The sequence below is a fragment of the Uloborus diversus genome, chromosome 4 (genome assembly GCF_026930045.1).
Source record: "Uloborus diversus isolate 005 chromosome 4, Udiv.v.3.1, whole genome shotgun sequence".
NCBI classification, from domain to species: Eukaryota; Metazoa; Arthropoda; class Arachnida; order Araneae; family Uloboridae; genus Uloborus; species Uloborus diversus.
In genome coordinates, this window is record NC_072734.1 from 78,529,021 (window position 1) to 78,555,005 (window position 25,985).

General features: G+C 32.7%; 1 protein-coding gene across 1 annotated transcript in view; it reads left to right on the forward strand.

Moving 5' to 3' along the window:
* LOC129220658 (tolloid-like protein 1) overlaps nucleotides 1-25,985 on the forward strand; it is a 296,905-nt gene that overhangs the window by 118,799 nt on the left and 152,121 nt on the right. The window contains exons 2-3 of the mRNA XM_054855087.1: nucleotides 10,667-10,859; nucleotides 21,355-21,509. Of these exons, the coding sequence (XP_054711062.1) occupies nucleotides 10,667-10,859; nucleotides 21,355-21,509 (348 nt within the window). The remainder of the gene's footprint in view (nucleotides 1-10,666; nucleotides 10,860-21,354; nucleotides 21,510-25,985) is intronic.

The window sequence follows — 25,985 nt, forward strand, 5'->3', positions numbered from 1 at the left end:
ATATAAGAATCAGCCAGAAGAATATCTATTTGAATGAAGACCTTCGATTCAACTCGTATGCAACGTGCGACATTCATGAGACATTTTTTTTTATTTTTTTTTTACATCGCGAAAATTTTTTTGGACATAGGAGTCATAGAAGAGAGTTTTATACTCTCATTCTACACCAAAATGTTTTTTACAACCATCTATTTTAAAAAAACAGAATAAGAAGATCGTTTTTCGTGATTCTTCTAATATTGGGGGGGGGGGGTTATACACCCCCAATTCTCCCTTTTTTGCGGTGGGTGTCCATGATCTTGAACTTTGAACTTCTCTTGCCCACCAAACCTATGTTAGCAGTTAATATAAAGCTCCTTTCACCTCCAAAAAAAAAAACTAAAACTAAGGAAAATTGAAAAAAACTTGGGGGGGGGGGGGCTTTAAAAAAAATTGGTACGTATAGGGAGAAAACGGAGGTCATATTCGGATTCAGGGGGTCAATTAACATAAGAATCAGCCGACGAAATGTCAGAAACATTTTGAAGTTTTTTTTTTTTTTTTTTTTGTTTGCCGAACAGTGTAATTGAGTAAACGAAATAAACTATTTCACTTTGTTCCATTCACCTTGACAATATTAGAAATACAAATAAGCTTAAAATTAACTGAAAAAAGTAAAAAATACCGCATTAAATATTAGAAGGTCTCAATTAATATTTAAAATGTTAGTAACAATAATTTTATCATTTTATTCTTACAAAAATAATTTTTGACTTACATCAAAATATTACAATATGAATGTCCTTTTTTGAAAATTGCCATTATTATCATTAATTTTAAGCTTCAGATGTATTTCTTTCCTGACTGGAATAGAGTACATGTGCTACTAATATATAGTTAAAATATTACGAGATTGTTGGCAGTAAAAGTAATTATTTCACCATTTCACTTTGCCCCACATTCCCCTACAGCCTACAAATAAATGTATAACGTATTGCTTGTGTTCTCGTAATTAAGCGTATGTTTGAAAAAAAAAAGGCTTTTTCTTTTTTTTTTAGGTAATGGTTTACCCGGTTGTAGAAGAGTGATAGTTTCAAGCATTGTTATGTAAATTTTTTAATGTGTATCAATAAAGTTAAATAAATTCATTTTAAACGTATTGTGTTTAATGACTAGATAAGTTTGATAAACTCAGTTCAGTGCTATGTGCGTACGTTTGAAACATAAATTCCATGCGTATTTTAAATTTAGCTGCATTAGTTAATGAACTTGATATTAACTGTCTGGTTGAGTTAGACCTGAATGTATGGCATTTAGTTGCCATCTTGAGATTAAATGCCATACGATGAAAGCTAAAAAGAGTACTCAACCACTCACGTCTTAAGAACCGAAACGGCCACACAATTTTTGCACCAATGAATTTTCATACACAAATCATTTCTATTTTGAAGCAATTAGTTTGCAATGTAAGAACAATCCCAACCTTAGTATTACATGTTGCCTCTCAATCAATAATAAAAGCCATTATTAATTTCAGGATCCAAACCGAACCCCTTAAAAACAAGCACAAACCTGGAAGCTTATACAAAAGGTTTGTACTCACCTTTGGTGGGAAGGGGGGAGGGGATAGAAAAAAGGCAAATGAATGGAATTTCAGTTAGATCTCATACGGTAATACCTTTTCCACAGCTGATGTTTTAATGTAGTACATTTTTTCCTCATTCAAGAAATAAATAAATGTTTTGAATAAAGTGGCTACTCATGGTATAAAAAGGGCTACTAAACTGAAAGTGTATGCCAGCCACTGACGACTAAGTAATTTTTTATTTATTTTGTTTTTCGCGAACACTTTTCTTCCTTACGCAAGGAACTAAACCTAAAAATAATTAATTGATAATTGTCAGTGCCGGATGTACGATTTTTCCGAGCTAGGGCAAATCTTGAAACTGATGCTCCAACTCATTCTCCTTCAAGTTTTATATTGAGTTTCAACGACCCCCCCCCCCTCCCCACGGAAATAGAACAAATTTGTTGTCCCTCAAAAATTGTCTCACGGGGGCAAGGATCCCATCTCCCCCATTCGCCCCCATTTCCAGCACTTATCGTTTTAGTTAATATTCAAGGAAATAATTAGTCATTAAAGAATTGCACTGCACTTACATTTTTAAAAGAACACAACTAATGTTTAAGGTCATTGATCAGTTACCAAGCAATAGATCACTGAATAGCAAAGTAGCCCGAATTCAAACAATGAAGGCAAATTTATTTTGATCTTGAGAAATTAAATTTTTTGAAAATGAGATTTATGAAGCAACAAACTGAAGTTATGTGAGCCTTTGTTTGTACACTTTTGATTACTTTTTACAGTATGGATTAGCTTTGAAAACTAAAATATGGAAATTAATATTTTAAATGTATGCAGTTTCTGTACTAAGTAATATTGTGCACTACATTTTCCTGCAACCTTTTTATTGGGAAACATTGTTCGTGTGCAATTCTGCAGTAAGATAGTCAATTATCTTAGAAATATCATTGTATTTTAAATTTTCATAGTAGCTATGCTGACTAATAATTAGATTCATCCAAAGCCTAAACCATCATCAGCCTGCAGTCTAAAATGAACACGAATTTAGTGCATATTTATAATTTCTAAAAGCTACTTTTATATTTGTGCGGTAGGTATCCTCGGATGATATTAGTGCGAAGAAATTGTTCTAAAACGCATTCTAGAAACTGTACCTGTATGTGTGCCACAAAATGTTCAATGAAGTGTTGAAAAACGTGTCTTTAACGCGATCCTATAAGTGCTTAAAAAGTGCGCTAAAAAGAATGCTGAACTAAATATATGTTCCGAACGGTGTTTCTAGAAGTGTTTTGGAAACTGACCCCAAAAAGTGTTCTAAAAAAGGAGACAAGTGTCCGTGTTAAAAAAGTGTTCAAAAAGTGTTTGATTATTTGCAGTGTAGTTAAGGAAGAACAAATATATAAAAATTAGGAGAAATTTTATCCTTTTTGAGAATTGTATTTGTATGAACTGAAATGTTATTAATTTTTTTTTTTTTTGCACGTTAGAAATAAATCCAAACTTGGCGATGGGGCAAGTTTAATCGTTGACGTCTGAGCATCTTTACGCACTTTTTTACTGTGTCTTACGTCTAAAATTGTCCTGACGCTTTTTTCGCTCTTAACTGTCTCAAAATGTTTTAGTATTTTCAAACTATTTAGTTTTGAAAATCACCATTTAATTTTTAATTGAGATACAAGTTCGTATCTTATAGCTTACAATCATGTAGTGTTGTCTTCATGCCCATTCAGTTTTTACTTTATACACTATTCAGTCTGTAATAAATTTGCTTTATTTTAAAGATGATATAGATGGTAACTCAAAAATAATGTTTTTAACGGTTCAAAACACAAACTGAACAACAACTGAATAAACCATTTTAGACTCTATTAACTGCTTCATAAAATCGCATTGTTAAAAATTTCTTAAGTTAAAGCATAAAATTTAGAAAATTAATTGAAAAAAATCCAAGTGAACGTGCTCCGGTCTACCTACTGTTTTTCAACAGTTCTAAAAGGATGAGCGAGGCTTTGTTAGTACACCATTTGTAGAGCACTGCAAAGTCACATAATAATAAGCAACGATCGTTTGTTACACAAAAGTGTGCCCTTCGCTTTGTATGGGATGGGAAGGGATTACTTGCTCAAGAAATAATGCGATTGATGAAAACGCGGGATATGGCTCCACAGCAATTAGTTTTGCAGAGTTTAAATAGTTGTGGACATTTAGCAATGGACAAAGCTCATGATCTTCTCTAATAATTTGTCTAATATTTTTCTTTTCTTATGGGAGTCATGCTTGGCTTTTGCTCAAGAGCAGCAAATTTAGGACAAATACTATGTCTTTGATTTGTGTACTGCTGTATCCAATTTAAGCACATTAACCTTGATCATTGTATCATTATTGATTAAGTGTATTTGATTCATTACAGCAGGGAGTGAACACGAATTGGTTTCGCTAAATCACAGTCTCAGTAAAAGTTTTTTTATAAATTTGCTAATTTTACCTCTGACTTAAAAGAGATATTCAAAAACTTGAGCCGCTTAACGTACTGTGAGTCATCCTATGTTTCATCCAAGTTTCGGGCGTCTGTTTGCCGAATATTGCAGATTAGGCAGCTAATTCATCCAACATAATTTTCAAGATACCACTTACATTTATAATATCAGTTTCATGGTGACAAAGACATCGGCATGCACTTTCTACAGGCTAGACAGCATAAATAATGTTGGGGTTTTCATTGCTTTTTTCTTCGGAGAAAAATAGTATGCACTTTTAGTGAGTTAAAGGTTTTGAGTGCTTTTCTTAAGCTTACTGAAGAGTTGCAATATCGTGTTCTGGGCTGCTACAGCGGGTTTTGCAATCTGCACTGCACTTTCTCAATTTTTTTTCTAAAGCGCAAATTTTTGAATTTTAAGTTTTAGTGACTGTTTTCTAAAACGTTTATAATTTTTACGCATTTTCTCAATTGCCAAACGCATGAAACTGAAACCTCCAATCAGGATACAAATTCATTTTCATTGTTCATCATATGAGACACAAATTTTTTTTTTGCTCTTCTTGCAGAAATACGAGGAAGGTGATTCAAACCTTAAATGACGCTTGTAAAAATATTCGTTTTATGAGCGGCAAAAGTTGGTAAATGTTTCCATAGAAAATCTTTGCGGGATTGGAAATCATGCGAGACTTAGCTCTAATTCCGCGGACTAATTCTGCAGAATATCATGCCGGATCCCGGAGAATTGGATAGGAAACCATTTTTCTAATCAAGCCACATGGCATTGTAAAATGCTGTTTTTTTTTTGCAAAAATTATGGAAGTTTAGAATAAATGCGGGATAGCAATGTATTGTTTATGATAGTTTTTTCTCCTCAACTTGAAAAAATTTTAACAATTTTTCTGTTATTCAAAAATTTTTTTAGAAAAAATTGATTTTTTGAAGAAAATGACAAATTCTCATAAGCCTCGTGCGCCATCTAAATATTTTTTGATTCAAATAAAATTTTTTATGTAAGATGTGGGTCGGTAGGGGCAACTTTTTATCAACTTGACAAATTCAATTTCAAAAAAAGTTTTTTTCGATACACTCTAGTATACACCATTTCGCATATCGTTGCCAGGAAATGGAGTAAATCCATTGTTACATTGATCGTCTTGAAGATGGGAAGTAAACGAAATTAGATCAGATTATTTTCTTTAGTTGGTTGGTTTATGGCATGTCAATGAAAGACGGTACATTTATTGGAAGTCTTGTGCAGATGAAACAGGACATTAGACGATGTAAACAAAAATTTCGGAATAGTGGCAGAAACCACACCACCACAGGAACGTCGAAAATGTGATCCCGGCTGAAAGGAATGTTACAGGTTCTGCTGAAAACGTATTATCTTATCTTGCAACTGATGTATGAATATTTTAATACCTGGAAAGTGTTGAATTCTGAGACATGTAATGGTTTTTGTTTTTCTTTGTTTGTATTTATTTCATATGTTTAATATCTCTTCTTGATATTTTCCCCTCTACGACGAAATTTTACGTGAGCGTTCGAATCTTCGAGTGTATATATATAATTCTGTTATTTTGTCTGTTTCCTAAACTATTCTCTTTGAATTTGCCATACATTATTTATTTTTATGTTTTCTTTTGACGTTTTCATTATGTTTTTTTTTTCTTTTTTTTATTCAAATTAATAATAAGTATTTCAACAAAGTTTCAGCCAACTAAGATAAAAAAAAAAAGCAACAACATTTCACAGCATAAATTATAAAGTATACGTTAATTTCCTCATTAACTGTTTCCCGCAAAAATGTAAAACTTACTTCTAAAATATAAAGTTTCTTACAAAACTATGGACAAATAGTGGAAAGCACAACTTCACCTGTGTAAAACAAAATTTAATTTTGAGTAAATAACACAAATGCTCCAGAACAATAAACTACTATATTTACTTTATAAGTCTTCCTTGAAACAAATCCACAGAAATCTGATGAACTAACACTTTTCACAAAACTTCTGGTTTTTCATGTACGCAAACATACCTTTTTATTATTTTAATGTGATCTTCTATTTCCACCTATAATAAGCATTAAGTCATTCAACACGCGAAGCATTAAGAATTCAGAAAGAAAGAAAAGCTGACCTCACTGGCAAAACTGATTTCCATAATTGGCTTAGGAAGCAGATTGTTTTTCTACTTCCTTTTATTTTTCTTCGCTGAAATAAATAAAGTCCCTCTACCCGAAAAATTAAACTTTTCTTCGGTTTGTGACTTTTTCTTAAGGAGATGCTGTCTCTTTAATGAAATACATGTAAATAATTGAATTGCTAGAAAAAAAATGTTTCTTTTGATGTAGGAAAAGAAACTTAATTTAAAACTTTTGTTGTGGTGTTGCGGTTAATTGCGAAGATGACTGAAGAAAGTAGATATTCGCGAGCGTATTTGTTTTTAAGAAAAAACCGTTGAAAATTCTAATTAGCATCTCTCTTTTGACAACTCTATGATTTGTTTTATTTTATACGTTGATGAAAATAGTTTTATCTGTTGGTGACAAATTAATTACCGGGCAAATAGTTTTTGAAGGAAAAGCGAGTATGTGATATTACACAGTTTTATTTGTAGAAAAATAGACAACATGAGAGAGAGAGAGAGAAATAAAAAAAAATAAAGAATGCTTCAATAAAATCGTATTTAATTTTGGGCATGATCAGATAAGTGTAAACTAATGAACTTAAGAGGTATTACAGTCAACCCTATGTAATTTTGACCATTTGCTGCGTAGTACTTTAGTGGTCAACTTAGACAAGTGATCCTTTTGACCCAGGATTTATTCTGTACCTGGCAATAACGGTACTCTTAAACAAGTGTTCGAAGTACAAGGGTGGTTAACTTTGCGGGTTTTACTGTACTACTGATGCGCATGCATGCTTACACGCGTCGATTCTTTTGAATTGTTAAGAAAAATTAAGTTTTTAAAAGGTGCCCAAAGAAGTAATATGGGGCACACATAAAACTTTTTAAATTGCAATCGCATATCGACATTGTGCAGAGATTAAACATTCAGCTCGAAGCTAGCATTTACAAATGTTGGGGCGATAGCGAACTGAAAACAAATCAATCAGGGTAGCCCCGATGGAATGTCCCGAGAGGTCACTGGGACCTCCCCAAAAATGTCCTTATTCGGCAAATTTTTTCTGACGATTCACCACATTTGGAGACACAATAGCGATATTGCAATTCTTAAATATCTGTATGTCTTTTTTCATTAGATGCACTTATGTTTGCAGTGCATGTGCGTATTTTATCATTCTAAAAAATGCGCATTTTCAATCGGCAAATTTAAACTTTCTGCTTTCGCAAAAGTTCGGAGCGCCCCTCTGAAATGAAGTAGAAAAGACGAATATTCTTCAATCATTCAACAAATTTGTTACAAGACTTCCAACTAATTTAAATGTAGCTAAACAGTTGAAATATAGCTAAATAAGTCTAATATAATAGAGGAACCAATCTAAGGGTTGTTTCAAACATACCACGACGTGTGGTAAAACATCTGGCTACTGAATTAAAGATAAAATTGAAAATGTGCTAAATATTTGAGTTAAGTTGCAGCAGTTTTCAGTTGTGTTGTCTCGAAGATGATTATATAGTTACTGAAATATATTCCTCTCCTATTTACCTAGATAAGCTTAACCTTAAACCTTCAGACTTTAGAATGGATAATTCAATGCTGGAAAGCTATAGCAGCAACATTTGTCACTTAAATACCCCTTCCGAAAAATAATGAATCTTGCATAAATATGTGTTATTCCATTTTAAAAAGATTAACCCATGTCACATTTAACCCTTTCGTAATAAACCCTGCAGCTCTCACAAGTGTTTTGATAAATGGACAACGCATTTATTTCGCCCGACTTAGTACGCTGTTGCCCTGGAAGAGAACCCGACTAATGAAGGCTGTTACTAAATGGTTGCGAGTCCTCAAGTGGCTAGTCAGGCGATTTATTTCAATGCACTTGTATGAAAAGTTTACCTCATTATTCTAATACTTAGTTAATCATCAGTTTGTTTATTTCGCTTGTTTTGGTGAAATGATTTGAAAATGGATCATGTGACATTAACTTGTCCGTGAATATTCTCTAGCAGAAATAATTTTTTTTTCTTTCTCACAACTGTACATTTGTGAAAAATTTTGTATTGTTCTTATGTTTTATTTTCTATGGTCCAACATTCTATGCGAGCTATATAGTTCGGGTATAGATATTAGCAATACAGTGTGCGGCATATCAGCCTAACGTATTTGGGGAGGGAGCTGTGTCAGTATACAATGGTTTCCTATCATATTACAGCACACTCCAGGTTCCCCCGTGTCTACCACTATTCGTGGTTTAGCCGAATGGACTTTGTGACCTCTACTTATAATGTGCCCCGGTCAATTAACGAACACGTAGCATCTTTGATCCGGCTGACATAGAACGCGGAACCTTTCGATTACGAGTTCGACGCCTTACCCATCGTACCAGGATACAGTGTTAGAATTGGGATCGATAGGTATAACAGTGTACGTGACGCTTTCCGTAGCATCAATGGCATGGCGTGGTGAGTATCGTCATGTGTTGTGGAGGGAGTATACTCGTAATAGTGGTTCTTTGAATACTAATCAGCAAGTACTTCGCATTCGGTTCCACCTTGGCCGACATGATTTTTTTTCTTTTTTTGGGTTAAAATACTATTGACGTTGATAAGATCACTGCAGGATTGATCTTACATTCCTATCAGAAAACCACTGAACAGCTGCATGTTTGAGTGATGAAGAATGCTCTCCCAAGTGCCACATTTTCCATCGTTCTAATGGTCTAAGGTTGACCCGGCTTTTTTGCTTTCAATTTGATACAAAAACATGAATCTTTTCTATCTGGAACAGGAGCACTTCGGCAACGTTGGAAGTGAATGCACTGCGTAGTAATCACAGAACCACCACTACAGATGTACTCCTCTACACTACACGATGATGTTCACCGTGCCACATCATTGCTACTTTTGTAAATCCCAGGTATACTGATATCTGTCGATGCCACTTCCATCACTGTATCCCCACCACAACTCACACAGCAACTTCTCCAAATACGGGAGGATGAAATGCCGCACCTTGTAGTATAGTTTTGTTGTGATGAGATGAACTCCAAGGCTCGAGCCAACATATGCGTATATTATTTATAGTTTGTATCGTTTTCTTAAATGTTCCACTCGAAAGCAAAATGCACTAGGGACTAGAAAATAATAATGCCTGTGTGAAATATAACTAAAAATGGAAGAATATTGCGAATAGTGTCGAAAAGCCTTTATAGGATCATTTAAGCACTAAAAAGTGCACACGGTGAACTTAAAAGGTTTTGAAGTATGAGTGTAAACTTAAATACCACATTAGTAAAAATGAATGTAACGAATGCATTTATCTGAGGAAGTTATCCAAAATATTTGGTAGCAATTGTATTTAAGTGTAGTTAAATTACTCACGGAATGCACGCATTCCAACAGCGTTAATTAGCAGGAGTACTATTTATGTATTCCACCACACAATGGTACCATCCACGCTTCTTTGCTGCATCCCGTTTATTATTGGCTGATTGTGATGGTGGCAAAACCAAGGGTGTCATAGTATCCAAGGGGGGGGGGGGACTTTTAAAGGTGTGAAAAATTTTGCTTATTATGCAAGTTTTACCCTTGAAATTGAAATATTACTAAATTTTTATTTTCAACAAAACCTAAGTCTTTTTTGTTTCTTATTCATTGATATTAATATTCATCCGTCTCATGAAAGTGAGATAGATAATAACATACAATTAAAAATGTGAATAAAAACTAAGAAAAAAAATCTCAATTTCTGCTAAAGTTTTTTTTTTCTTTTGTAATGATTTTGAGTACTTTCCATTCAAGTTGGGATTACAAAGTCAGAATTCAGATTCACCCTTGACGACAGTTAGCTAATTTCTGCAGGCACTTTTCTGAAAAGTTGGACTTTTGCTCGTTATTTGTTACAACGAATCTATCAATAAGATATGGTAGTTCTTTATAACCTTCCGCAAAAAAGGATACATCATCTGGTAGTTTAGTGTATCGCAGTAAGTTTCTCTACATATGATAAAAGTAGCAAATAGGGGATCTAAATTAATTGCCAAGACATTAAAAAGCCACTCTTTTTAGTATTCGCATTACTAAAAACACTTAGTCTAGCCGGATGTATACTAGACTGCTCGTTCTAAAATTAAATAAATAAGTAAAATTGTTTCAATTGGCAATTAAAAAGAATTTTTTCTCCAGCTTAACAGACGAACCTTTTATTAAGCAAGTTTTTCTCTTAAATTTATACTTCCATATATTTATCGTTTGCTATCATAAATACTCCCCAATATAAAAGCAGCATGACTTTTATTAGTTTTATTCTTTATGTCGATCCAAAACCATCTACGTCAATTAATTATGTTCCCTTTTTTTTACGAGACCGGAATAAAAATGTGCCCATTCGTAAATTTCATTAGCGTTTCAGCTTCTGTCAGTTTGTCGCTATTTTTGTCTCGCTTTTGTTTAATACTTAATCATTGCCTTATTTAATTTTCTCTTCGTTACAGATGGTTTCGTCGGAGACATTGCCCTCAGCCGGTTGGAAAACGAGGAGTACGAGAAAGAGCTAGAGCAGCAAGAAGAAAGAGAAAGGCAAGAGCAGTTGGCGAAAAATGTTGCTACCAACGCTAAAAATACCACCAAATTGGCTGCGAAAAAAAGGCATTGGATCGCTAAACAAAATGCCAAAGAAAAATTCAGGTATTCCTTTCGTGAAGTAAATGTTATGTTGAATATTTCGGTTGAAGATCGTCACAAAAATGCTGGGAAGTAAATTTTCCGAGATGTAAACAAAAATCTTATCAGAGGTTTTATCGGCTTACATGATTCCTTTCTTAATATTTTAGCTTCAAAGAACCTCCGCATCCACCATTTATACCTTAACCCTTGGCAAGGCTATTTTTATCTATTAATCTCTACACAGTATAAAATGGAAGTCTCCAAAAAGCGTCTGTTTGTTTGAACTCGCAAAACTCGACAACTACACGGCCGATTTTGCTGAACTTTTCACAGTTTGTTCCTTTAAGTCCTGAGAAGGTTTGTAGACCTGTTCGAAAAAAATTCGACGAGTAGTTCTTATTTTATTCCAATTTAGGCCCAATTTTCACATAAATTCCCGAATATGGGGGTGAAAAATTACTTGCAAATAATAATATTATATATCGTTGAAAAGGGAAGAATTTTCCGCGTTCTACGCAATTTGTTCCAATGCTCTAACTTAATTGCGGCGGGAGTTTTTTTACGTTTTTAGCTCGAATTTTTTTAGGCTTAGCTAAAATTTATTCACTACTTTCTTCACTAAATCCATCAATAAAAAGTGAAGGAATTGTCCCACAGTTTTCTTTTTGACAGCATTGGATAGAGCTGCTTTTTTTACTCCAGATCTAACTCGACCTAAGGTCGAAAGTTTAACCCTGTATCTCCATTAGAAAAAAAGTTACAAGCGAATTAAATGAAGTTCAAAAATCTTTTCTCTATTCAAGTTTTCACCCATTTTATTTTGCGTTTCCACGGTAACGCTTTTTGAATCCATTGTTTATTTTCATCTTTCTCATTTTCAATTCTTGAACTTATTTTATTTTGTGTTTCCATGGTTACGCCTTTAAAATCCATCTTTCTCATTTTATTTTAATTCCTTAAAATATTTTAGTATCTGTCGTCATTGTTTGGCGAGAAAATGTTGCATGATGGCTTTTTTTCTTTCATTCAATCCTGGTTATTGAAGATACTTCACTTGACGCAATGGTTTTTTTCAAGGTCGACCGGGCAAAGCCGGGCAACGCAGCTAGTAGTACAATAAATTATCTTTTGTCCTAATTTGGTCGATGGAAAGAATTTCATTTGGGACAGACTCTTGAAATTATTTCACTCTCAGCATTACCCATTTTTGAAGGGGGTGATGGGAGCTTGGATTATTCATCCCGTATTTAAACATTGATGTATAAGTATATCAATTCTCTCAGCCTTAGAAAGCTATTATTTACTGATCTAAGATTGTAAAATTACTGATTGTGTTCAATAAAATTTTTGTTCAACTTTGTTGTAAGTTATTTCTTGCTACCATATTGGTCATTCTCCGATAAAAGGACATTTCATGTCTTTGCTAAAAACTGTTAATCTGCTAATTAACCACGCAAGTCTAAAATTTTTGAAAATATTCCTTTCCGTGCACTATCCATTGCATTAGTTTAAATTCGTAAAAATACAGAAAATAAAATTCAATGTTTCAAAAAAAAAAAAAAAAAAAAATGTTGTAAATGTCATCACCATGGCTCGTCCTGAGTTGCTAGCCTTATTATTTGAAGATTTATTTTTAAACTTGAAGAGTTGAAAAGCTTTAAACACAAAGACTATAATCTTTCATTTCCATATTTTAACTTTGATGAAGTATTAATAAAGTTATGGCTTATCCAACTGAGAGAAATAATATATATGTAAAACTGTGGTTTGTCATGCTAAAAAAAAGATTGTTTTCCTGATTTCAATGCAACACAACAGTGGTTTAGAATCCTTCCTCCAATGAGTGTAGGATTCTTGGAAATTTAGATCAGAACTCAGTTCTGGGAAAAGTAGTCGTTCAAAATCTAAACTTCCTGGTCCATTGGGTGGGTGAGTCCCATGACTTTCACTTTTTTTAGCACAATACTTTTTCCAACTCGGTATCTATACACTAAACTAATACGTAAAAAATCAGCAAAATAAATTTAAATATATGCCTTTATTTCGTCAAAATATTTTTAAAATGATATACTGCGATTTACAATGTGAAACTTGATGTCTTGTTTCCTGATTTTCACAAAAACAGAACTGTAGTTCAGGATCCTGCAATGAGTTCAGATTATGTAGTCATCGAAATGTGGATAAGAATTCCTCTGAAGAAAATAAGTCATGAAAACGATATTTTTCGTGCCATGGTATAACGGGTGTTCGAACTCTAGGACTTCGTATTTTTAGCTTGACATTCTATCCAACTAAGCCATTTCTTAATGCTGTTCATTAAAGCAATGCGTAACTAAAAACGAAATAAGTCGGTTTGTTCAAAAAAAAAATTGATTATCTCTTTGTTTTCTACCGAAAGCAGTTAAATCTCTTCAAAATGATGCCTTACTTCTGAAATTTGAGGTACTACTGAACGTATTGAGGGCGTTACGGTGTTCTCACCAAAAAATTTAAAAAAAAAAACATATTTGAAAACTTATTTTATGCATTTCAAGATTCTTCGTGCAACACTTTAGGAAAAATATTGACCCATCAAAAATTCCCCGGAAATGTTTTGTGACGATAAGTGCCTTTATAAAAGAGATAGTTTCGGAATGTGTCTTTACTTTAACAACTTTTCTTTTGTCTTTCTTTTCTTATAGCCTTTTTCTTTCCTGCTGTTGTATATTTTCAAGTAACACCTCTGAAGAACAATGTTTGAATAGCAGCCTTTATGTTCTGGACCATTAAAACTACTTAAGCTTGAAAATAAATTTGACGATATTTTCTTAGTTCAAAGAATGTAGTCGAAAACACTGGTGAAAACAAAGGATTGTTAAAGTGAGAAAGAGAATCTCCCTGACACTATTATTACCAGTGTCAAAGCAAATTCTCCGAAAAATGCCTGTCAGTGTCACCAAGAACCATTTACAGGGCATTTTTTCTCAAGCAGCAGATGGCAACGCTAACGAGCTAGGTTTGCTGACAGCAAGACGAAAAGAAAAACAGTAAATAGCCAAAGAACCTTGGCAATTACCGTTTTCTTTTTCACTCTTTTGCCCTTCTTTATGCGTTATTATTTTATCATTCGTGTCCTACTCCCATAGTTTCCTTTTGAAGTAAAATCAGAAGCAATCTGAAGTCAAGATCTTTTACTTCAGTTGAGTCTTCTATTTCTTCCGATTTAACTTCAAATATGGTTTAAATTTAAAGTATTTTGGCATTGGGTATTCTGACTAAGAAAAGAAAGTTTATGAACGGTTTAATTTTCAAGCAATGAAGGTGTCTAACTGTTGAATAAGCATGGTCTTCAAGCCAATGAATATGTGTTGCATTTTTTTAAACCGACATTAAGTGTTGTTGATGTTTCTTCATATTCTACATTATTTTACACTCATCTTTTATTTTACTTTACTTTCTACTTACGAGTGTAGGAGGGGGGGGGGGGGGTAGGGGGTAAAAGGTAATCAATAACACGAGTTACCCCACTGTGTTATTAATTTCTGGTTTCCTTTTTTCTCATCATTTTCCAAATTGTTTCTTCTTTCTTCTTTTTTTTTTCTTTTATTTCTTCTCCGTTTTGGGATTGTGTGGAAGGAGGTTAATGCAGTGAGTTCATTCAAGTTAAAAAAACACACACACATACATTTTAAACTTTGCAATATACCGCCCAGCTCATTTATCCCATCCAGAGACTGCAGTTTCATTCTTGTTATAGACTTATCAATCTGGAATAGGGAATGACCAAGATGGAGGCAGATGTCGTCAACTTTGTCCTCTATTCCAGACTGATGAGTCTATAACAAGGACGAAACTGCAGTCTCTGGATGGGATAACCGAGCTGTCGGTACATTGCACGTAGTTCCATCTTAGCCCAGGATTAGGACAGTTAGGGGCGGTAACTTACTGCTAAATACATTTGAAACCTTATTTTAAAAATAAAAACGGACCCAACTTTCCACTCACTAACGCGTGTTCATTCTCTGCATTCTCGAAAATGCATCGCTCACTTTCGATAATGGGGTGGTTTCCTTCAGTCAAAAGTACTACTTTTAGTCATTGAAATGGATAGAATGAGCAAAAAAAAAAAAAAAAAAAACATGGACACAGAAAATACTTTCATTTTCCCCAACAGTTTTTTTAAATTAATTTTTTAAAATGTCTGATTTTTCAAACAAGGCGTGGTCGCATCTTTCTACCACGTTATGATAATCAAGCAGTTCCACGTTATGATAATCAAGCAGCGAATTAAAATTGCGCTCTACGCTTGCTATAAACCATATCGTTGCCAATACACGTGAGTAAAGATGCGAATTAAATGTTTTGTTCTGTAAAAATGACAACATTGAATGGCATTTCATTATTTGTGATGTCACACGACAGAAGTGTAAACAATGAAAGCGCAGAGATATAAGTAATTCTACTTATATCAACTTACTACAAAATATAAGTAATTGTTTAAAAATATTAAACTTAAATAAATTGTACAAAAAATAGTCCGATCCTATGTTTTTAAGCATGCTCTTTCAGAAAAAAATACTTTTAAAGTTTTGGAAACGACCCCATTCTTCTATCGTAAGACCAACTTCATTATTTACGACGATTCTTTTAACGTCGGGTCAGAAACTAAAGCTAAGATATCTCGATATTCTTGTAAATTTGACTAAAATTTTACAAGCATTTTTCATGAAGTCATTTGGACAGAACTTTACAGATATTTGAGCGTGAGTTTCTCAAAGAGTGAGGTAAAAAAGGTAAAAATATCCTAACTTGTCATCTGGATCAAGGCTGAATTGGCAACGGACATCTCTCCCTTTTTGATGCATATTTACAGAATAGAAAATTGCCCGTCAAGGTATGAAAAGTGAAAATTGCTTCTACATATTTGAACAAAGCAATTGCCTTTTTCGTGATATTTTGATAGTAAAAATTGTAACCCCAACTCCAGTGAATTAACCTAAACTCTAGTAGATAACATTCATTGTTTACCCCTTTTTAGCCCACTTTCCCAGTAAAAGTCAGAGAAATACAAAAAAAGGATGAAAGAAGGCTTAATGCATCTTGAAAATGTTACAAAAAACAAAAAAAAGTCAAAAATAAAAAATAAAAATTAAATAAATATCGAAAAATTAAAAATTGGATAGGGGTATTGAGAGTAGGGTATTGAGATGGGGAAAAAATGTCTGTCGGTCTGTCTGTCCCCCTAATAACTTTTGAGTGAATAGTCCGATTCGAACAAATTTTTTTTTGTTCGGCATATGTTTTTCAAGCTTAAAATGTCCAATCTTTTCTATATTTTACTTGTTATAACTCAGTGACTATGATCTTTCTTGACTGACAGAATGTTTCTTGGGAGATATATCGTTTTAGAGCGATTCAAAAACGCAAATTAATGGGGATACATAATGTTTTCGTTGAATCGGATATTGCTGCAGTGACAATTTAAGGATTTCATGAAATATTTCCTCTTTTAAGAGTTTAAAATGAAGAGCTGCGACACTTTTTAAGAAGAATTAAAGTTTTTTTACTTAAAATAAAATAAAATAAAATAAAATAAAAAACCAAGCACATTTCATTGTTGTAGAAGGAATTCATTTGGTCGTTAATAGTTTGGTGTCTACTTCAGCTTATTTTTTCTTTCTTTAATTCAACAGAAAAAACTCAAAGGTCAAACAAAATAGATTATACAAGAACCATAAATGAGTGATTAAAAGCTTTTGGTTAAATTGAACGAATTTTCAACTTCATTTCATTTATTTAAACCAATCTTTTGGAATCTCAGTGAAATATTCTTTCAGATATTTTACAAATTCCCTTTTCTTTAGTATTGTTTGCAATAGGTATTGAAAATTCAAAAATATTCACGAAAACTCCATTCTGAAAATACTTTCTAGATATTTTTATTCCCAAATCAAATCAACGACACGCAAGGACACAGATGGTGCATATGATTCAAAAATAGTTCATTTTTACCGCTTGGTACTTCTTTATTCCAGCATTGATTGAAAATAATGCTACTTTTATTTCAAACTCAATAATAAAAGATGTCAGAGGTATCTTTAATCAATCACTCAAAAGATATTTGAAAGATACATGTGAAATATAAATCAAAAATAGAAATGCAGAAAATTAATAAATCAGATTTGATTGATCATTAGTTAGTCTTGATATTGCTCATGGGAAAATAATTTGGAAAGATTATGTTTTAATAAACCAGACATTCTTCAGAGAATTAACTGTATTGCGAATTCAGTAAGATTCTTCTTTGATTGCGCAGCTCTTGGCAGCTCTGTATTAAAAACATTTTTATTTTTCATTTTGGAGGCGAAGAGTAGTGTTCGGAAAAATTATTTTATTTATCTTTCATGATTTTCATGATCTAGTACCATTACTTGTAAACAATGGAAAATTTCATTTGAATGTCAAACATCTTTCAAAAGTATAAACAAACTGGAACTTAAAACGAATTTTCCATTTTCAGGTGAATAGCATGGGCTAACACAAGTTCACAATAAAAACTGTATGCAAATGTTTCGGAGTAATATGAAACCTCTTTTATAAAGCAGAGATATGCGGTCAAATTCTTCTACTTTGTTTAGATTTTCTTTTGACTTTTTTTTTCAATCGGGAAGATCGCCGAACTCAGGATGAATGCCGCACCTCTTGTATTTCATATAATTATTGATAGAAAGCAGTCAAACGCAGTGTAGGTGCAAAATAAGATTTCTTCAAGCGCAGTGTACGGCCTGGGTCCCAAATCAAAGATTACTTTTAACGACACATTAGCTTTGCATAATTTCCTGACAAAAATTTTTAAACATTTTATGCTAAAACAGTTATTGATCTCTAGATATCGTAATTATGCAGGATTTTAATGTCAAAATCAAGTGTAAGGTTTTTTTTATAGAATGCTGTGTGTATGAATATGCCAATTTTTCTTTACAAGGGCAGGTAACTATAATGTGTTGCTTCTGAACTGTTGGGATACATGACACACTGCGTTCCGGTATACTTGCCACAGTTTCTCTTTAGAGATACCACTATTACTGAAACTGAGTTCTATCTAAGCATGTCTTATTTTACTGTTTTACTGACTTTTGTTTCACTGTTGTACATTTTGTGGGGTTGGTTAATATTATGAACTTTTTTCATATTTTTCTTCATATTAACAATCTTCGAGATCGTTTGTTTTAAAAATTCGATACTTGTGCTCGTTTCAAAAACACAAAAGAAAGCAAATTCATCAAGTTAAGTACTAATTAGCATAACTGAAATCAATTAACAGCATCTGAAACCAGCATTGTAAAACTATGATCAGATACTAAGAACCTCAAAAAAAATCTCGTTTCGTGACTTATCCAGGTGGTAGCAAAATACATAATAAGGAAAACAGCAGTACTCACTCTCAGCCGCTATCGATAATGGGAATGTGAATAAATAAGTTCAGAGAAAACATTTTAAAAATGTAAAAAAAAAAAAAAAAAAATGTAACGAAAAAAAGATGAAGAATCCAATTTTTGATCAAGTGAATGTTCTACACCTGATCACCAGATAGTATTAATGAGTTTTAAAATATTACCAAGTTCACTATGCTACTGTTATCGAGTTTCTTTTACCTTTTACTTAGCAAATAATACTTTAGGTATTTATTTTTACTTCCTTTTACAAAAAAGGAAGTATTGTATTCGCAAAAAAAATTTCACTCAAAAATTGGTCTTAATTTCAATTTTTCTCATCCCCGAATGAATGTTGAGTTTTTTTTTTCGACCCCACTACACATGGATATATGCCTAGGAACCTACAGACACCCGAAATAACCATTTTGACGACCCCCGAGTTAATTACAACGAATTTTCTCGTGACGTCTGTATGTACGTATGTATATGCGTATGTACGTATGTGTGTATGTGTTTATGTATCTCGCAAAACTCAAAAACGGTACGCCCTATAAAGTTGAAATTTGGTACGTAGACTCCTGGTGGATCCTCGTTGTGCACCTTCAATTTTGGTTGCATTCGGATGTTCCTAAGGGGTTCTTTTGCCCCTTTTTGGGGGAAATCATTATTAATTTCGATGTAAACTCAAATGGTGTTATAATTTGTCGGGCACTTGGCGATACATCACCACAGTCACTTGGTCGCCAAGTTTTGTCGCCAATTTGGCGGCAAATTTTGCGATGTTTTTTTTTTTTTTTTTTTTTTTTTCAATATGGCCATTGTTGGTGATATTTAGAGAGTAAACAATTGAATCACATTAAAATTGACAATAATGAGGAAATGACATTAAATTGGAGTAAAAGGAAGTCATGTGATGCACACATCAGCTCGTTTCATTCTGTTTGAATGACAGGCGCGACATTACTCCAGCAAAGTGCGGCGTTTAAACTTGAACATACGAATGACGCACCACAATCTAAGGGTTAAGAAAAAAAACTTTAAAACAAATAAATTGTTTTTAATTTCTTTTTTTATCATTTAATAGCACAGCATGATTTATAATACTTTATGTGCACCATGGAATTTTTTACACAGCTGCAGAAAAAGTACTGTTTTTTACCCTGTTTGAAAAATAGTGTTTTGTGTAAGTGATCAATTTCAACAGAATCAATGCCAGTTGAGTTCTCTTCTCCCCATAAAGGCAATTGATAGTTGTTACTATGTGTCGTATGTTTATGTACTCCAAAAAATTAATTTCCATATTATTAATAAAACCACCGGTATTTTATCTTTGAATATTCATGTTTTGTCCTTGGCATCGCACTTTACACATTCGACTAAAAAAGGAGCAATTCACCTTTCTTCAATAAATTTCATTTACATTTCCCTTGACTCTATTGTTTATTTCTGGTATTTAATAAACTTGATGATGTAAGAGCTGCTTAATTGTATTAGACGTATCTCATTTATCATTTTTGTGTACCACAAATTGCTAAAGTTTTTTTCCCCCCATGAATAATCTTCTCCAAACAATGATGTAGATTCTGCTGTTATTCTTTCTTTTTAACCATTTGACTTATGACGCAATTTAGTTTAGCTGAAAATGTTATTTTTTCTTACCTCACGAAACGTTTTATGTTTTCATTCTTTAATGTCTGTGAATCGTCTTCTGTGTTGCGCGATTTTTCTGCTTGTTTGAAAATTAATAAACCATTATTATTATTATTATTATTATTATTATTATTATTATTATTATTTTAAGGCAAACTTCCTATTTTTCATTTTCACGGAAGCATAAATGCTGTATTCAGTAAATTACCGCCATTAGCCAGGGCTAAAGCAGAAATACATAAAATACACCGCCAGCTCAGTCATTTCCAGCCGAGGACTGTTTCGTGCTTATTAGCACTCATCAGCCCGGCATAGGAAAGTGACCGAGCTGAAGATGGAAAACCTCTTTAAGAAGCCAAGAGTGCCAAACAAACTGGTAGCTAATATAGAATTAGCACAGACCAGACGAGTGACCGAAGCAATGGTTCGGTTCAACTCGAAGATTGAAGGCAAGGCATGGTATATTCAGTGCTAATAAGCACGAAACTGCAGTCCTCGGCTGGAAATGACTGAGCTGGCGGTGTATTTTATGTATTTCTGCTTTAGCCCTGGCTAATGGGCGGTAATTTACTGAATATACCATGCCTTGCCTTCAATCTTCGAGTTGAACCGAACCATTGCTTCGGTCACTCGTCTGGTCTGTGCTAATTCTATATTAGCTACCAGTTTGTTTGGCACTCTTGGCTTCCTAAAGAGGTTTTCCATCTCCAGCTCGGTCACTTTCCTATGCCGGGCTGATGCGTGCTAATAAGCACGAAACTGCAGTCCTCGGCTGGAAATGACTGAGCTGGCGGTGTATTTTATGCATAAATGCTGTGTTTTAAATTTTCAGGGTTCCCAACTGGGCCTTTTTTATCATTGAAAGTCTCTGCTTTTAGTTGCAAGTACTTAAAAGTCTGGTTTTTAGAAATCCAGTCCCTTTTTCCTCAGTCCCTTAAAATGTCAGCTCCGTTTTAAATTTACCGTCTTCTATCCACTTGCATTTTTTTTTCTAAAACAAATCTGAATGTACTCTTCCCACCCTTACCATGAAAATTTTGTAAAGTTTAAATCAGATGGGGCATTACATCTAGAGTTTGAAACTATTTTTATGAATTCATTCAGCTTAGTTCCTTGTTGTAAATGTAAGCAAAAGTCATTTTAATTGTTAAAAAAAAAAATTCCCAGCCAATTAAAGTGCTAAAACTTGCCGATTACCAATTACTGCCAGTTAGTCAGTGCATCTCTAGCTTTACGCTATAAAAGTCAAGACTACAGTCCCTTTTTGCCCCTTCCTCACCACTTTTTAGAATTCAGCTCCCCTTTTCCCCAGGGACAAACTAAAAATCTTTTAGTAGTCGTCGATCCACTTACGCCCAGCAATTTCAAAAAAGAGAACGAGAGGTGTTTTGAAAATAAATAAATAAATAACTGTCTTCATGTTGAATATTTTCTTCTTCTGTTTGTTTTAGATCTAAAAACAGATTGAGGCATTCTGGAAAGAACCGGAAAAAGTTATCCCAAAAACCGACGAAAGGAACTCGACCAAAGAGGGCAGCGACGGCGAGGCCCGAAAGGTTATGGGATAGAGCCGTAATACCTTACGAAATCGAGTCGAACTTCAGCGGTAAGTTTTTCATGCTTGTATGTTCGGACTGAAAGTAAAATTGATGGGAAATGTTTTAAAAGTGCAGTTTATAAGTACTATCAAGATATTTTTGATGATAAATGTTAAGAAAAAAAGTTGTAAGATGATTATTCATAGAAACTGCGTTGTAAATGCTTTAGATCTGAACTATTTGCACTGTATTTTAGCATTGGTTTGAAATAGAAGTGCAACATGAATGAAAAAACTCTAATGTTTCGGAACATCAATGTTGAATATGAAAACAACGGTGGTATTGCTGCATCGACTAAAAAATAATGAATTCAGTGATAGGTCTTTGAGTTTTCCTTCGTAATTTGAAAGGGAAATAGATATTCCCTAGGGTCTGGTGGGGGAAAGTGGTCAATGGGGTAAAGTGGTCATACGTCAAATAAATGGCTATAGCTTGGAAATAAACGTTCGAATGAATGTGAAACTTTTATTTTAGAGTAAAGCAGTTAGAAACTACATTTTGAATACAGAATTTTACGACTGGAAAAATTTTATTTGGTAAAAAAAAAAATATTTTGCGTGAACATGAAAAATTTTAAAATCTAAACACCTATTTTAACATCCTTGGGAATTTTGTTTGTTAGAATTAGGAACAGATTGAATGTACAGGAAGCTTCCTACATTTCTCAAGAACTCTTACTCATTAGCAGTTAGCTGAATCTATTTTAGATAATTTTTTAGAACAATTTAAGTAAAATGGGGTAAAGTGGTCATAATATTAGGCTTAACTAATAGTGTTCTTCTAATGTCACTTAATCTTTAGGTATAAAGCAGATACAAATTAAATATTAATTTTACTCAATATGTATTGTTTTTACAGTAAACAGGGTTAAATATACGAGTATATGCGTATATATACGCATATATACTCGTGTAGACATGTACATAGACGTATTCACATAAATGCGCCAATAAATACATATATGGGTATCTGCAAGTATTATTTATTCACACAGCTATACATTCTACCATACACGTATATGCTCACTTATACTCGTATATATAAGAACACTTATATACTCAGGTAGACACGTATATACGGGTACGTATTCGAGTAGACACTTACATACAAGCATATGATATAAAAGTGTACAGGTTGAGTTTACATTCTTGAGCAAATTAATAAAAGGTGTTAGAGGAGAGGATATATATATATATATATATATATATATATATATATATATATATATATATATATATATATATATATATATATATATATATATATATATATATATATATATATATGCATGTATATATGTATATATATATATATATATTATATATATTCCGCCTATACTTTCCGCAGGTCCTATTTCCGCCTGTAAACCGGATGTTTGCCTTTCCATACAATCCGAGGTCAGACATTATTTCATAGCTGCTGCTCTGTAAACACCAGTGGTAGCACACGCACATGCACAAATGTACGTGATAACTTGTACTCATTTTCGAACAAGCAATACCGCTCTATAGTTATAGGCTAACTTAACTGAAATGGATTTCAGTGACAGTATATTGCATAAAAAAATCAACTATGTGTAGGTTACATTAATCATTTAATGGAGTAAAATCCTTTTAAATTTATATTATCATTAGATTTACGCATAATTTTTAAAATTGTTAAAAATGTACCTCCGTGAAACACACACAAAGGGTTAAAGATCATTGCTTTTTCCTTATTAGAATATATGTTTGAATTAATTCTAATTTGATTACATTACGGAATTTTGAACGTATAAAATGCATACTATTTATCTTGATCAAATTATGTTTAAAATATCTTGACAGCTCCTGCTGAGTTTTGATCATATAATGTGCTCGAAAACTTCGTTTTTGATTAAATTATGTATTTAGAATGCGTAATACAGTTTACATTCTGTTTTGATTAAACGATGTTGAATTTCATTGATAATGGAAGAAATCCATTTTCGTTTTCTTTAAATTCCATGAATGAATTATTTAAACTACTTCCTCTCTATTTTGATTAAACTAATCATTTTAGATGCTTCTTTTTGATTAAAATTTTTTTTAAAAATATCTAGACTGTTTTCTCTTTGTTCTGATTAGGGATGTGTCGTTCATGAACGAACCGGTCAAAAAGAACGAATCCTTAAAATGAACGGATCCGTTGGTTCACTTAAAAAATGAACGACCGTTCTTTTGAACGGTGAGCAGTTTAGAACATTGTACAGATGCACTTGAGATAAAATTGTATACTATATATATATATATATATATATATATATATATATATATATATATATATATATATATATATATATATATATATATATATATATATATATATATATATATATATATATATATATATATATATATATATATATATATATATATATTGTTTTTTTGTTTTAATTTCATTCATCTTCAAACTTTTAACTTTCAACCAATCTCAAATTTCCTTTTTTTCAGTGCAGTATAGTATACTCATTTCGAATCTTTTTACTTTCTGCTTTATTCATCATTTTTCTTTAATCGTTGCCGTTTATTTGCAATTTTCCAATGTATATATATATTAGTATTTTGTGTCATTTGATTAGGCTACGGTCCTTTTTTCTTCTTTAACATCTCTATCAACTACCATGTATGTTGATTATGCTGTTTTCAACTTGCTTGACGACTTCCAAGTAGCTTATTTTCAATATCCAGAAATTTGTAATAAGGATTATTATATAATGTTGCGTTTTTTTCTGTTCTCATTGGTACCTTGGAATAATTTTGAAGCTTCCTAACATTTTTATCTGAGTCTTTTTTTTTAATTAAGTTATCCGGTACTCCGGCTGAGCTACCAATGTATTTGTCGTTACTTTTTTCGTTATACATGGTTTATTGGTATATATATACTACATGTATATATACAGTGATGCAGCTGGAAAAATTTAATAACTTACTTTTTTGACATTCCGAAATGGAATCTGAGGTTTTTGGAATGTAAAACCTATCTTACCATTCGGCAACTGAGAAATATCTTACAATATGAATTATAATTGCTTTATATGTACATCTGAACCTGAACGAAGTTTTTTTGATTCATTTTTCATAGGCATATTTTCTTACTTTTAGATCATTTTAGTTATTTTCCCTTCAAAGAATATGACTTAGCTAATGAAACATTTTGAATGTACGTGAGTATGTCGCGCAGAGAAATCACCTGCAACCTTTTTTAAATGAACGAAGTCGTTAAAATGAACGACTTGAATGAACGAATCAGAGGAATGAACGATCCTCTGATGAACAGATCGTTAAAAAGAACGACATTGCCCAACTCTAGTTTTGATTAAATTTTATGTTTGTGCAGTTATGGTATTTACAGTTGAAATGTCTATTGACTTTAGCAAATATTAAAACAATGCATACTGTAAACAAATTAACTTTCTGCCAACACATCAAAATGTTGACTTTATTTGCAGTGAAAGAAACATTTAGCTGAAAAAATAATCACTTCTATACAATCTTTACTGATAATAAAGCTGAAAGTCTCTCTCTCTATGTCAGGATCTCTGTGACGCGCATAGCGCCTAGACCGTTAGGTCGATTTTCATGAAGTTTGGCACAAAGTTAGTTTGGTGCATAAGGGTGTGCACCTTGAAGCGATTTTTCTAAAATTCGTTGTGTTTCTTTTTCTATTCCAATTTTAAGAACAAAATTATTATAAGATGGACGAGTAAATTACGAAATCATCATAACGTGGAACCGTAACACGGGCACAAGTCAATTGGTGAGATACGAAATTATCATAACGTAGTAACGTGGTACCGTAACATGGGTAAAAGCCAATTGGCGAAAAAATTCACCACACATTATTTCTAAATATACAGGCGAAGCAAAAGACCTTTTAATTTTTCTATTATGGGCAAAGTCGCGCGGGTACCACTAGTAATGAAATAAAAAAGGTTATGAAAAAAGTAAACAATATGCAAGAAAACTAAACAGTACTCGAAATCCGCTTTTCACTTGTTTCCAAAAACAATTGAAACTAATAGTAATTATTAAGTTAATTTTGTTAATAAAAGTTAACAAACTAATTCGATGATGAACTTAAACAATGTTACGCTTTTAAACTAATGACTTGATTTGATTCATTGAAATCCAATGAGAAATCCAAATATGAGGCGAAGCAAAGGGATGTAAGTTGAAAAATTAAAAGTTTGGAGACCAGTACAAATGATAGAACCTCTCGTCTGTTTTGTAGCAAGAAATAGTACTAGTAGCCCTAGTAGGTGCTGCTGTACAGCATGATTTAGACAGAAAAAAAATTCAATTAAAGTTTGCCCAGGATATGAACTTTGAAAGTGATTTACTTGAAGCTTTAAAATGTTTACTTAAATCCCTTTGCTTGTCACTGCCTTATATATGCTTGCTTAAGTTCAGTCTTGAAATTAATTTGTTAAATTTATTAATAAAACCAACTTTATTATTACTGTT